Source organism: Staurois parvus, unplaced genomic scaffold, assembly GCF_062004578.1.
Source record: "Staurois parvus isolate SC_StPar_1 unplaced genomic scaffold, SC_StPar_1.0 ptg000887l, whole genome shotgun sequence".
NCBI classification, from domain to species: domain Eukaryota; kingdom Metazoa; phylum Chordata; class Amphibia; order Anura; family Ranidae; genus Staurois; species Staurois parvus.
Genome location: NW_028318683.1, coordinates 404,836 through 419,686, shown reverse-complemented (window position 1 = coordinate 419,686; position 14,851 = coordinate 404,836). Strand labels below are relative to the sequence as shown.

General features: G+C 42.0%; 1 protein-coding gene across 1 annotated transcript in view; it reads left to right on the top strand.

The window, feature by feature from the left end:
- LOC149442412 (A.superbus venom factor 1-like) overlaps positions 1 to 14,851 on the top strand; it is a 209,546-nt gene that overhangs the window by 99,659 nt on the left and 95,036 nt on the right. The window contains exon 18 of the mRNA XM_089656128.1: positions 8,264 to 8,461. Coding sequence (XP_089512254.1) covers positions 8,264 to 8,461 — 198 coding nt within the window. The remainder of the gene's footprint in view (positions 1 to 8,263; positions 8,462 to 14,851) is intronic.

Genomic DNA, 14,851 nt, shown 5'->3' with positions numbered 1-14,851 from the left:
CAAGTGCGCATGCACAAGAAGCAGTGCTCTTTGTGAATGGTAAGGCGGTACCTGGGACACATGACAGATCCCAGAAGCCGCCGGACCAATCACAAAGCGCAGCGCTTCTCGCGCATGCGCACTGGGCATCCGGCTGTCCGACGAGCGCCCACACTACAGAAGCCGGGAAGACAGCGCGCGGCTGGATAAAGGAACAGGTAAGATAAAAAAAAACTCTGCGGAAGTAAGAGCGGGTACCTGTCAAATTCAGGTACCCGCTCCCCCTCCCTCCCCAAAGGTCAGCAGTCATCTCTGTACTGTCCGCAGTCTCTGGTCATCCCTGTGCTGTCCGCAATCTCTGGTCATCCCTGTGCTGTCCGCAGTCTCTGGTCATCCCTGTGCTGTCCGCAGTCTCTGGTCATCCCTGTGCTGTCCGCAGTCTCTGGTCATCCCCTGTACTGTCCGCAGTCTCTGGTCATCCCCTGTACTGTCCGCAGTCTCTGGTCATCCCCTGTACTGTCCGCAGTCTCTGGTCATCCCCTGTACTGTCCGCAGTCTCTGGTCATCCCCTGTACTGTCCGCAGTCTCTGGTCATCTCCTGTACTGTCCGCAGTCTCTGGTCATCCCCTGTACTGTCCGCAGTCTCTGGTCATCCCTGTACTGTGTCCGCAGTCTCTGGTCATCCCTGTGCTGTCCGCAGTCTCTGGTCATCCCTGTGCTGTCCGCAGTCTCTGGTCATCCCTGTACTGTGTCCGCAGTCTCTGGTCATCCCTGTACTGTTAATTAGTTTGCACTACTGTACGAGTTGTTTTTTCTAAACCAAAAGCTCGATATTCAGGTTTCATTGCAGTGTTGGCACTTTGAAAGAAATAAGTTGGTTTTGGGTTGCAGTTTGGGCACTCGGGCTCAAAAAGGTTCGCCATCACTGGGCTAGGGTAACCCCAATGTGGTGGTGAGTAAGGTCTATCACCTTTTTCTTCTTCTCTTGATGCCTGAGAAGGTGGTGGTGGTGGTGGGGGGGTTTGGGGTTGGGGGGGTTGGGAGGCGCTGTCAGGCAGGTCTATACCAGGCTACATTTTTTTTTTTTAGTAAAAATTTTTATTGTGTACTTCAGCAAGACAAGACATCTTACAGAAACAAAAAGAGTCAAATAAGGGGAAAGGAAGGTGCAATATATTCAGACAAGGCAGAACAACCATTGTCACTAGTCAGACACAAAAAAATCCGACATATTACCAGTTATAGGACTGCAAATAAGGAAAACCATTATACAGCATGTAAGTAAAAGTGGTGGTGACTAGATCAGAATTTGCTATCCGTCTGGTTGAAACACTCAAACTTAAATAACCATTAGCTATGTGTTATGTAAACATATTACCACTCTTCTCCCGTTTAGTCTTGCTATCGTACATTTTCCTTTTTTTTAAAGCTAAAGAATGAAGAGAAAAGAAAAGAGAGGAAGAGTGGGAAGAAGAAGAGGGAGAGAAAACAAAAGGGGGGGGGACAGGTGGGAATGGGGCTTCAGGGAAACCCTTGCCAAAAATGTATGTGGAGGGGGGGGGGGGAGGACTGTATCAAAATAAATCCTCTTTTTTTGCTACTTATAAACCGTCTGCATTGGATTCTTCTAATGGACAGAGGAGGACATGTAGGTGTTGTAGTCATTGGAGTATTGGACGTTGTGCCAGTAATACCATGTTTTGCGGTTTTGTTCCTCCTACCTTCTCATGGCAGCTTTTAGACCTTCCATATCGGCAATCTCGTTCACCACAGCAATCCACTGGCCCACCGTCCAGGGGTCTGTGTATTTCCATTTTTGCGGGATGCAGATTTTTTCTGCATTTAGTAAATGTCTCAAAAGTGATTTCTTGTATCTAAGTTGAGAGAGAGAGGGGTTAGAAGGAGTAGACATGTTTCTGGCTTATCATCTAAGCGTATATCAGTCAACTTGTAGATCACTTCACGAATCGAGTTCCAAATTAGGCGGATACTTGGGTAAGTCCAGAAAACATGTAGCATGGTACCTTACTCTTTTTGGCAACGCTAACAAAGCGGTGTAAGTGCAGGATAGATCCTGTGCAAAATGGAAGGTACCCTATACCAACACGTCAATACTTTATACCCGGATTCCAGAAGTCTACTGGTTAAGGAGGAGCGGTGGGCAAAGTATAGGATATGTTCTTGCTGCTTATCAGTAAATGTCAGGTCAAGGTCCCTTTCCCATTTATTTAGAAATGGAGGCACATAGCCTTCAGGCGGAGTAGACAAGACAGCATGGATTTTAGAGATTGCATGGAGTAGAAGGGTTGGGTCCAGGCAGTCCAGTCCTCAAAGACCCCCTCGTGAAGAGGACAACAGGTAATGTCGGATCTGCATAGCCCAACATTAGTCGAAGGCAGGTGACACCATATTCCTGATTGTCCTCTATGGAACTCCATTGCATTCCCTGAGTAAAATGGCAAGCCCTAATTTGGTTGGTCTGAAGAAAAATTTTGAATTTAGGATCATCCAAACCTGAGAAAGTTTAATGCCCCAACAACTGAGGATAAGAATGTAAAATCGGAGAAGGGAGTTCTAGACAGGCATCCAGCCTTATTGAGGATCAGGAGCGTAGATCTGATCAAAGGGTGAGTTTTAACCCACGTCGGAAGCGGAGCCTTTTGCCCTGGAAGGGTTTGTAATGGCACTGGAGATGATTCCTGTTCCAACCCTACCCACCCCTTCTCTCAGAAATGTTTGATCCAGTCAAGTGTCCTCGCCATATGTACCGCATAGTAGTATTTAGTGGATTCCGGGAAGCCAATGCCCCTGTTTTTCTTTGGTCGGTTTAAAAGATTGTGAGCTATCCATTTGGTTGTATTGCCCTAAAGAAAGTATAGGAATTCCCCCTTTACAGCTCTGAGGAAGGTGCATGACAGCTGGATTGGAAGTGTCTGAAGCAAGTAAAGTATTCTCAGGAGAACCGTCATCTTTAAGATACTATTTCTCCCAAACCAGGCAAATATTAGCAATTTTCATCGTTGAAGGTCACCCTTTGTCTTGGTCAACTATGGAAGAAAGTTTTCTTTAAATAAGTCAGGTAGTGACAGGGTCAGGAAGACACCAAGATATTTTAGTCAGTGGTGATCCCATTTAGATGAAAAGTTTTGCCTGATATTCAGGAACCTTGCAGGGAATAAATTTACATTCATCGCCTCTGACTTTTTCACATTTATCTTGTAGTTGGACAAGGCTACATATGTCTTTAGGGAGTTTAACAGATTAGGGATAGTAATTTCAGGGTTGGTTACAAAAACAATAAATCATCGGCATAAGCCGCAACTTCGTGGTGGGTGTTCCCACTTTGTATGCCCCGAATGTCTGGGTTGGCCCTGATGTGACAGAGAAGGGGTTTGAAAACCAATACAAAGATCAGGGGCTAAAGTGGACAACCCTGACGGTTCCCATTGCTCATGTGAAACGTAGAGGAAATTGCTTTGTTGATCTTCACTGCTGCATTAGGCAAAGAGTGTAAATGGCGTCAATCCATGTATACATGTTGGGGCCCAACCTAAATGTCAGAGAGTCCATTTCATAAAGAGCCAGTTAACTCGATTGAAAGCTTTTTCCACGTCTGCCGAAATCAGCATCAAGGGAATGTCCTCCGACCGGGCTCTGTGGATCAGGTTTAGAGCATGATATGTGTTGTCTCTGCCCTGTCTGTTTAGTATGAAGCTTGATTACAGTAAATCAATGCTGGGATAACTGAAATTAGACGTAGAGCTATGATCTTTGTAATTATCTTAAGGTCGACATTCAGTAAAGAGATCGGGCGATAATTCACACAGTCTGATCCATCCTTGCCCTGTTTCAGTATCAATGCAATATGGGCATGTAAGGAGTCAACAAGCAAACTTGCTGCCTCCAAGAGGGCATTACAAGAGAGAAGTTTGGGGCAAGCTGGTCTGCAAACGTTTGGTAATAGGTCAACAGGAAACCATCAGGCTTTGGGGCCTTGCTCTTATCCATAGTCTGCATGGCTGCTAAAACCTTCTGTCGTAATTGGGTGTTCCATGACCTCCCTCTTCTGCCTAGAAAGCTGAGGCATACTGGAGGCACGCAGATAGTCATCTATGGAAGATGTACAGTCTTGCAACTCGCGGGGTGGGGGTGCCCTGCTTGGAGAGATTATAAAGTTTTTCATAGTAGGTCTTGAAGCAGTTCGCAATCTCCTGTGACCTAAAAAGTTTGTTACCCTGAGGGATAGTTATGGAAGGAATATAGGAATATAAGAGCAAGACTACTCTTCTTTCAATGCTCTGGACAGTGGCTGACTTGGTTTACCCCCAAATCCATAGACGTGTCGTCTGGAGTGGAGTTAAGGGAGTCACAAATATTCTTTAGTTCTATAGCTACTTCCTTTGCAAGTTACTGTTTGTGGGCTATTTCTAGGGCACAAATACTGTCAAGTAAAGATGACGTTTCCTTCAGCTTTTCCTTTTTAACCTGAGCACCCAACCTGATAAGAATGCCTCACAGGCATTTGCAATGGAAGTGGTGTGTTGAGGTTGTTGGATTAGGCTTTCATTCAGGCTCCGTTTTCCAATTGGGTGAGACTTATCCCCTAAAAATAGGAAGAGCAAGATTGGGCCGTGATCTGAGATTGTGTGAGTGCCGATGCCACTAGAGAGCACCAGTGGTAGAATGGATTGGTGTACCAGAAAATAATCCAGTCTAGAGTAGGAGTTATGAGGGGCTGAAAAGAATGTATAATCTCTGTCCTCACTGTGCATAATTCTCCATACATCTACCAATTGTTCACCCGCCAAAGTGAGTCTGTGTAAGGCAGCATGGGAAAGGTGAGAGGCACCTTGGGAGATATCAAGTCTAGGGTCCAACGCCTCGTTGAGATCCCCCCGGCTCCATAATTTTTAATGGCGGCCCTGTTGTGTATTTCACCTACTGCATGTTACTGTTACAAGATAACATACAGGGATTGGAGAAAAATATGGAAACACTACATGATTTGCAGGTGTGAAAGTGACATATTTTGGGTTGAAAGTGGAAGTGATGTAACATTCTTTTGCTTCCTCTGTGTGATGAGACACCTAGCTAACAGGTGGGAAGCCTCACTTTCTTCATTCACTGCATGCGCTGCTACTACTATGGAGTCATGTCAGAGCTTACTGAGCTTTAAAGAGGGCAAATATCTAGTGTCGCTTAGCTGGTGCCTCTGTGACTGAACTTGCCAGTTTAATTGTTGTGTTGTGAGGTACAGGATCATCAAAGGTTATGACGGCATATACAGATTCCGGGAAAACATCATCAGATAAGCATGAGCACAGTCTTCACAGGACTGCGATTGAGCTCTGCAATCACTTTTGCAGGTGTTCTTTTCTTATTCCAGGTCACAATCCTTCACAATGTCCTTTTGTCTCTTTCGATCAGTTGACCATGTAGACTGAGCTTATGCTTATCACTCGCTGTTTTCCCGGAAATTGTATATGCTATCATAACCTATGATACTATACCTCGCAACACGGCAAATAAATTGGCAACTTCAGTCACAGAAGCATCACCCTAATGCAAAAAGTCACAGGTGCAGACAAACAGGATACTCGTCCCTTCATAAAGCTAGCTCTGAAAAAAAGGCAACAGCAGCCTTCATGCATGCCCACTGCTAAAGGTTTCTGATGTCCTAGCCTCCACTTTGATATAGGCAGCAATAACCTCTACCTGCACGTGCTTCTCCCTTCCAGCCACACTGAACAGTGAAGGTTGGTTCTATAGGGGCCACCAGAACCACCAAAAAATAAATGTAATTTAAGAAATAACTTTGGATTCAGATCTGGCCATCCAAATCTGTGATAGTTTTATTTTACTGAGTGTAGTTGTACTACCATACAATGTACTTGCAGTATTCATCATACAATTAACAGCTTCAAGCAGTTTGACAATATTGCATGATATTTGATCCAAAGAATCTTGATGTTAAAGTATAAGGCTACTTTCACACTGATCCTAGCAAAAATTTGGCAAAAACCATACCAAAAATGCTCTGCAGGTGCATTTTTAATGCATTTTACATTGATTTCAATGGGGAGGTGAGTTTTTGGTGCATTTTTTTTACTGTACCAAAAATGCAGCAAGCAGGATTTTAAATAATGCATCTGACCCGCAACAGATCAGTGTGAAGAGTTCCATAGGAATACATGGTCACATGTTTTTCTTCCCCTTTTTTAAAACTCAAAAACAAGTGGAGATGGATTAGAACACCTGTCAGTTTTAATTGCTGTATGTGCCTCTATAAGGGACATTCACCATCTCTGTTTGTCCTATTAACCATTATCATTGAGACCTGGTTCACACTTGTTGCCGATGCGATACTAGTTTGAACCTACTAGTTTGAACCTAGACTGAAAGTGAAAGTAAAAGAAAATCCCACATTTTGGGATGTCTCCAGAAAAGTAATTCGGGAAATCTTCCAATGGGTGCTCTAGATCTGATGACCTGGGGGTCCACAAGGAATTCCTTTAATTTGCAGGAATTTACTCTCACTTCCTGATTGGCGACAGGACAGGAAGTGAAGGGAAATCTCCGTAATGGGACACATATGGCAAAAAAAACCCTGACATGGATTATAACCCTTTCCTTACTTTATCCAAAATTAGAAAAAAAAATATTGCCTATAGTTCTACTTTAAAATCAAAGAATATTACAGATATACTAAGTAAATCCAAGGAGGTATAACCTCATTACTTACACTCTAACATCAACACTGCAGATGAAATGCATGCAATTGACAAGTTTTCAGGTTCCTAAAAGGCACATTCTCTATATATACACCAGGGTAAGTAGAGTATGGTGTGGGGAGTAAAGCACAGGGCAGAGAGTGGTAGGAATGTGATGGCTGAGGGAGAAACTGGGGGGGGGACCTCAGAGTCTTAGGACAGCCTAGAGCAGCAATGGGCAAACTACGGCCCAGCGGACCTTTTAATCCGGCCCGCGGAGCGTGGCAAACATTGGCTGTCAGGATGTAGACGGGGCAGCGTGACGAACTCCTCTCCTCTCACAGTCCGCCCTGAAGACCGGAACGGCGCGGGAACACGACGAGAGGAACGCGCGGAGCAAAGGTAAGTGAATTGACACAATATGGGGAATGAATTACTATAGGGGGGATGAATTACTATATGGGGGATGAATTACTATGGGGGATGAATTACTATATGGGGGATGAATTACTATGGGGGATGAATTACTATAGGGGGGATGAATTACTATGGGGGATGAATTACTATGGGGGATGAATTACTATATGGGGGATGAATTACTATGGGGGATGTATTACTATGGGGGATGTATTACTATGGGGGGATGAATTACTATATGGGGGGTGAATTACTATGGGGGATGAATTACTATAGGGGGGATGAATTACTATATGGGGGATGAATTACTATAGGGGGGATGAATTACTATATGGGGGATGAATTACTATAGGGGGGAATGAATTACTATAGAGGGGATGAATTACTATGGGGGATGAATTACTATGGGGGATGAATTACTATATGGGGGATTAATTACTATGGGGGATGAATTACTATATGGGGGATGAATTACTATGGGGGATGAATTACTATATGGGGGATTAATTACTATAGGGGGGATGAATTACTATATGGGGGATGAATTACTATGGGGGATGAATTACTATATGGGGGATGAATTACTATATGGGTGATGAATTACTATGGGGGATGAATTACTATGGGGGATGAATTACTATATGGGGGATGAATTACTATGGGGGATGAATTACTATATGGGGGATGAATTACTATGGGGGATGTATTACTATGGGGGATGAATTACTATATGGGGGATTAATTACTATAGGGGGGATGAATTACTATATGGGGGATGAATTACTATATGGGGGATGAATTACTATGGGGGATGAATTACTATATGGGGGATAAATTACTATGGGGGATGAATTACTATATGGGGGATTAATTACTATAGGGGGGATGAATTACTATGCTTACTATGGGGGAATATTACTATACTTACTATGGATGGCATGGTAGTGGCTGGGCCGGCCAGCAGCTAGTCCGGCCCCCGGGCCCAATATATGAACCCATTGCGGCCCGCAAGTCAAAAAGTTTGCCCACCCCTGGCCTGATAGTTCAATTAGGAGATAACAACTATCTATAACCTGAAAATGTAAAGCCATTCAAAATATGGGATAAATCTTGTTTTATTAATATGACTTTACAGTACAGATTCCTCAATCTTACAGCATCAAGATTTTCAGGCCTTCGGAAGATCTGTTGTATGGACGGCATGAGAAAAAACCCAATGGGGCATTCCTGCGAGCGTCGTTCCAATCTTATACAGGAGGGAAAGGATTGCATTGATGCCTTTCTGAGCTGCTGCAGACATATTGTGAAAAAGCAAGAGGAGGAGCAGGTAAAGAAGGAAGATCATCTTACACCTGGTACGTAGTGTAATATATTTTGTTCTGGACCTGCAGAGTTCACCAGAGTAGGGACAGAGATTTCATCACAAAAATAATTTGCGCTAGTAAATAAATATTACAATTATACCTGTGAACAAAGAAAATATAAAAATATTATCCATGTGAGTAATAATTATAAATATATAATTTAAAAAATATTTTATATAAAAAAGTGTCCAAAAACAGTCCAAATTAAGATGTGTAGTACAAATCTGAAGAAAAGTGCACAAAAAATGTGACAATCCACCACCAAAAGCACTAAATAAACTCACCAGAGCTATAAAAAACTGAAGCATATATTGCTCTGGGGGCGATGGTATTAGCAGAGTAATGAACCACTCCTGGATGTGTCTTCAGGGAGTAATATTCTGCAGAACCCAGCTCCAAGCAGACCAATTTAAAAGAAGCAATGCTCTGTAATTAAATACCACTGAGGAAATCCACTTCTCCAAGAGGTCACTTTAATCGTATCCAAAAGGGGTAATACCAGACACTCGGAAGAAATAACAAAAACTTCATGGTGCAGTATTATTAAAAACAGCTTCATTTATTATGCACTCATTGCACTTATCTCAAAGGGTGTCCCAGCCGACACCAGCGTTAACAGCATATAGGAAATGATATCAAGCCCCGCCCTACGCATTTCGTCATCGATGTCCTCAGCGGATAGAGGACTCCGTGAGGACGTCGATGATGAAACGCTTAGGGCGGGGCTTGATTGATGTGACATCATTACGTTTCCCAGCGATCGACTGCGCATATGCCAAGTGGCTGGGTTAGTTTCATTGTGTTTCCTATATGCTGTTTAACGCTGGTGTCGGCTGGGACACCCTTTGAGATAAGTGCAATGAGTGCATAATAAATGAAGCTGTTTTATCACATTGCACAGCAGCAGGGTAGATTCTTTTCGTAGTTTTCTTTGGCGCAAGAAGAATTTTTTAGTTTAAGGTTGGTATTATGTATGCTTGGAGATCGTAATTAAAGTATATTTAAAAACCCTTTTTTTCTTGTATAGTAGGGGTGATTTAAAACCCTTCTCAGTTTTTTCCACTGGGTCCCATGGGGGATTTTTCCTTCACTTAATGAGGTTGATTTACTAAAACTGGAGAGTGCCAAATCTGGTGCAGCTCTGCCCAGAAACCAATCAGCTTCCAGGTTTTTTTTTTTCAAAGCTTATTTGAACACGTTAGAAGCTGATTGGCTACCATGCACAGCTGCACCAGATTGTGCACTCCAGTTATAGAAAAGCAACCATATTAAGTGAAGAAAAAATCCCCAATGGGATGCAGAGGAAAAAACTGATAACCCCAAAGTGTTGCTGAAGCGAATATCAAGGTAAGTGTTTTATTTGAAAAACAACACCACTATTTATCATTCCTCCCTTCTAAACTATTGAGCCTTATATATTTTTATTCTGAACATATAATCTCTATACCAGGAGAAAACTAAATGTACACTTTAATGCTTGTGTCCTTCCTTTACAATAAATAAAGGATCTTGTTTGTGCTGAAGACTGCGCTGGATTGACTGGATCAGTCACTGGTCGTAGGTGGGTGGGTAAGGAAATGTCCCTCCAGTCAGTTGTACCCAATGGTGCATATTGGCGGTAAACCTTCTTAGGGTTTGGGCTGCTGCCTTTCTGGTATGTCTTTGAGGTCATTTCCACATGTATACTTGGAGTAATAGAAAAGATGGAGCGCCTGATGTTCAAAAGAATGCACTTTTGATAGTAGATTCATTTATTTATTGAGAGTAACAACAAGTACATCAAGCCAATGCATTTTGGGAGAAAAGATTCTCTTTTCTTCAGGGCTGGTGCTGCACACTATTAAATGGGAAAAATTCCCATTGCCGGTTATATATTTTCCAGGTTTATGAGGAAAAAAATTACAGCGTGACCTCTCATTCCAGAGGCAGCAATGAGCCTCTCAGCACTTTCCGTTAATGCACAGCTCCAAAGCTCTAAAGCAAGGAGCACATTAAAATACACATTCAGCCGCTCCAAACCAGTTTGAAAAAAAATGCCTTTTAAAGAATGAGCAAAAATGGTTTCAAAATGAATCTACGTTCATTAAGGGATAAATAGGATGAATAATACAATAAAGCACTTTTCCCTTTAATGTACAGGTGGGGGCAAATATTGTTTAATTCTCTTCTACATAGAGTGAAAGTGCAAAATCAAATCTTGGGTGAAAAAGGGGTGAATGTCAGTCAAATGTTGAGCAAATTGCTAATGGAATCAAAAGTAAATGAACCCCTTTGTCTATTTTCAAGTGCAGACAATAAACTCTGTGAAACTTGCGTATGACACACATAATGCTTAACCCTTTTACTACCATGTATAATACATAAGGGGGGGATATGATCTCCATGTATAATACATAAGGGGGGATATGATCTCCATGTATAATACATAAGGGGGGATATGATCTCCATGTATAATACATAAGGGGGGATATGATCTCCATGTATAATACATAAGGGGGGGATATGATCTCCGTGTATAATACATAAGGTGGGGATATGATCACCATGTATAATACATAAGGGGGATATGATCTCCATGTATAATACATAAGGGGGATATGATCTCCATGTATAATACATAAGGGGGGATATGATCTCCATGTATAATACATAAGGTGGGGATATGATCACCATGTATAATACATAAGGTGGGGATATGATCACCATGTATAATACATAAGGGGGGATATGATCTCCATGTATAATACATAAGGTGGGGATATGATCTCCATGTATAATACATAAGGGGGGATATGATCTCCATGTATAATACATAAGGGGGATATGATCTCCATGTATAATACATAAGGGGGGATATGATCTCCATGTATAATACATAAGGGGGGATATGATCTCCATGTATAATACATAAGGGGGGATATGATCACCATGTATAATACATAAGGGGGGATATGATCACCATGTATAAATACATAAGGGGGGGATATGATCTCCATGTATAATACATAAGGGGAGATATGATCTCCATGTATAATACATAAGGGGGATATGATCTCCATGTATAATACATAAGGGGGATATGATGTCCATGTATAATACATAAGGGGGGATATGATCTCCATGTATAATACATAAGGGGGGATATGATCACCATGTATAATACATAAGGGGGATATGATCACCATGTATAATACATAAGGGGGGATATGATCTCCATGTATAATATATAAGGGGGGATATGATCTCCATGTATAATACATAAGGGGGATATGATCTCCATGTATAATACATAAGGGGGGATATGATCTCCATGTATAATACATAAGGGGGGATATGATCTCCATGTATAATATATAAGGGGGGATATGATCTCCATGTATAATACATAAGGGGGGATATGATCTCCATGTATAATACATAAGGGGGGATATGATCTCCATGTATAATACATAAGGGGGGATATGATCTCCATGTATAATACATAAGGGGGGATATGATCACCATGTATAATACATAAGGGGGATATGATCACCATGTATAATATATAAGGGGGGATATGATCTCCATGTATAATACATAAGGGGGGATATGATCTCCATGTATAATACATAAGGGGGGATATGATCTCCATGTATAAATACATAAGGGGGGATATTATCTCCATGTATAATACATAAGGGGGGATATGATCACCATGTATAATATATAAGGGGGATATGATCTCCATGTATAATACATACGGGGGGATATGATCACCATGTATAATACATAAGGGGGGATATGATCTCCATGTGTAATACATAAGGGGGATATGATCTCCATGTATAATACATAAGGGGGGATATGATCTCCATGTATAATACATAAGGGGGGATATGATCACCATGTATAATACATAAGGGGGGATATGATCTCCATGTATAAATACATCAGTGGTTCATATAGTGAACTCGGTGTAGAGCTATTCACCCTGAGGTTATCACAGAGGACAAGGGGGCACTCTTTACATCTGGAGGAAAAGAGATTTAATCTCCAAATACGGAAAGGTTTCTTCACAGTAAGAGCTGTGAAAATGTGGAATAGACTCCCTCAAGAGTTGGTTCTGTCCAGCTCAGTGGATTGCTCTAAAAAAAGTCCTGGATTCTTTCTTAGATAAACATAATGTCACTGGATACTAACATTTATAGGTAAAGTTGATCCAGGGAATATCCGCTTGCCTTTTGGAGGATAAGGAAGGAATTTTTTTTTGTCTTTTTTCGGCCAGACTAAATATGTATATAACTATTTATGTAACGACAAACTGTGAAAGTATTTTGATGTGATAGGTCCTCTTTAATGAGACATCAGAGATCTTTAATTGATCTGGAAGAGGGCATGCCCATAGTGTCCTCTTCCAGATCAATTTTTATCGGCACCTCTACTTCAGTGAGATCTATGTTTAAAGCCCATGAGTGGCATCAAGATAATGATCTAATGGAGAGTGTGGAGAGCTGCACACTGATACTCAACATAGTTAAAGGCTGTGAAGAAACGTCTTCATCTTGTCTTCTGGAAGTCACGCCCACTGATGCATTTCACCCGCCAACAGGTGAAGCCACTAAACCCATGGGAGGGGGAAATTCATAAGAGGCATGGCTTCCAGAAAAAGACAAGTTGAAGCCATTTCTTTATACACTTTAACTGGGCCGAGTATCAGTGTGTGGCTTGCCATACCCTCTGCTAGTTTTCTTCAGTGGGGCGGGTAAGCCTGCACCCGACTGCATTGGAGTCTCCAAGTGGTTCTGTGTTAGTGTTTGGAGCAACAACAAGATATTGATTTTGTATTTTGTTACTTTCAACTAAAAAAATTGAGAGAGCGATTTAATAAAAATCCTCTATTACTGTAGAGCAGTACAGAAATGTAGGGTAATATTTAATGGGATTTTTTTTATAGGAATACTTGTCGAAGGTCATTTTATTTTCACAACAGACTCCATAGCAGCATCAGGTAAGAATCCTCTACAAATCTGCTTGATAAATGTACAGTATACGCTATATTGGATGTTGGACATCCAATTCGAAAAACCATGGCTATTAATATGGAGTTGCTCCCTTTCATTTCCCCAATTAGTGGCTATCTGAGAAGACTTTCCACAAGATTTTGGAGTGTGCTGGTGGGAGTTTGGGCTCCTCCAGCCAAAAAAGTATTTGTGAGATCAGGTATTGATGCTGGACAAAGAGCACCTGCCCAACAATTAGCATTTCAATTCATCCCAAACGTTTTCAACTGGGTTGAATTTGGGCACTCTGCAGGTCACTTAACCTTCTTCACACCAGGCTCATCAAACCATGTCTTTATGAAGCTGGCTTTGTGCACAAGGGCACAGTCATGTTGAAACAGAAAATGGTTGATAGTGCACAAATGTCTAAAATGTTGTTGTATGTTACATCAGTCATCTCCAGCCTCCCCAGGGACCAACCTCGCAGAAGACAACCCCTCCACGGCCTGTCACCTGAAGTCAGCGCAGTATGAAGGCCCCAAGACATGGTGGTCTCTCTCTCCAATAGATAGTGGAAGTGTACAGAGCTCACTCTATAATGATCCCCTCCCTGGCCTAGGCTCTCTTTCCTCTACTTCTTCTCCCCCTTCACTTCATCTCATTGGCTGAGTGACATGACCACAGAGAGGGTAGTGGGAGGGTGGCAGTGCAGGGTTCGTTGGCTCTCTCCCCCATGGCCCCCCATTCCCCCCACGTGCATGGCTCAGCCAACAACAGACTACAGGCCTGCATCGGAGGTTGGGGACCCCGTGTTTCATCACCTGTACCTTGCACTGAAAACAGCCTGGCTCAATCATTTGAGAAAAATCCACATACTTTTGCCTACATAGTTGTAGGTGTTGGTCAGGTGTGCACAAAATGTTGTCCATTTAGTATATTTCTTTCTCTCTATAAAAGTTTATGACAACTTTGAAGATAGGAATCACATGTGATAATAATAATTTTAAATATTTTAGTTGGGTCCTGTACTGGTAGCGATGATCACATTTTGAAAACCTTAACTGGCTACAGTTTACCTGTGTTTTTTGTTTCTTAAATAAAGAATGCTAGTACAGCATACCAAGTTTACAGGCTGGTATAAAAGTATGGCTTGCTTCAGGGTAGGCATAGCGAGTGTTGCAGACCTACTATATAGTCCCATATCGTGTAGGTGGTCTATATGGGAAAATACTTGAAGATTTGAGCGCAGAACTTGCAAATAAGCACTGGGCTGTTTTGCACTTCCAGACCAGGCTTCGGAATTCAAGAGATGAGTTTGAATCCCCTGTCTCAATGACAAGAAAAGAAGAAAATGCTCTCTTTCATTGATTGTTAGTGAAGAACCGTCCCCTTACGGGTGAAA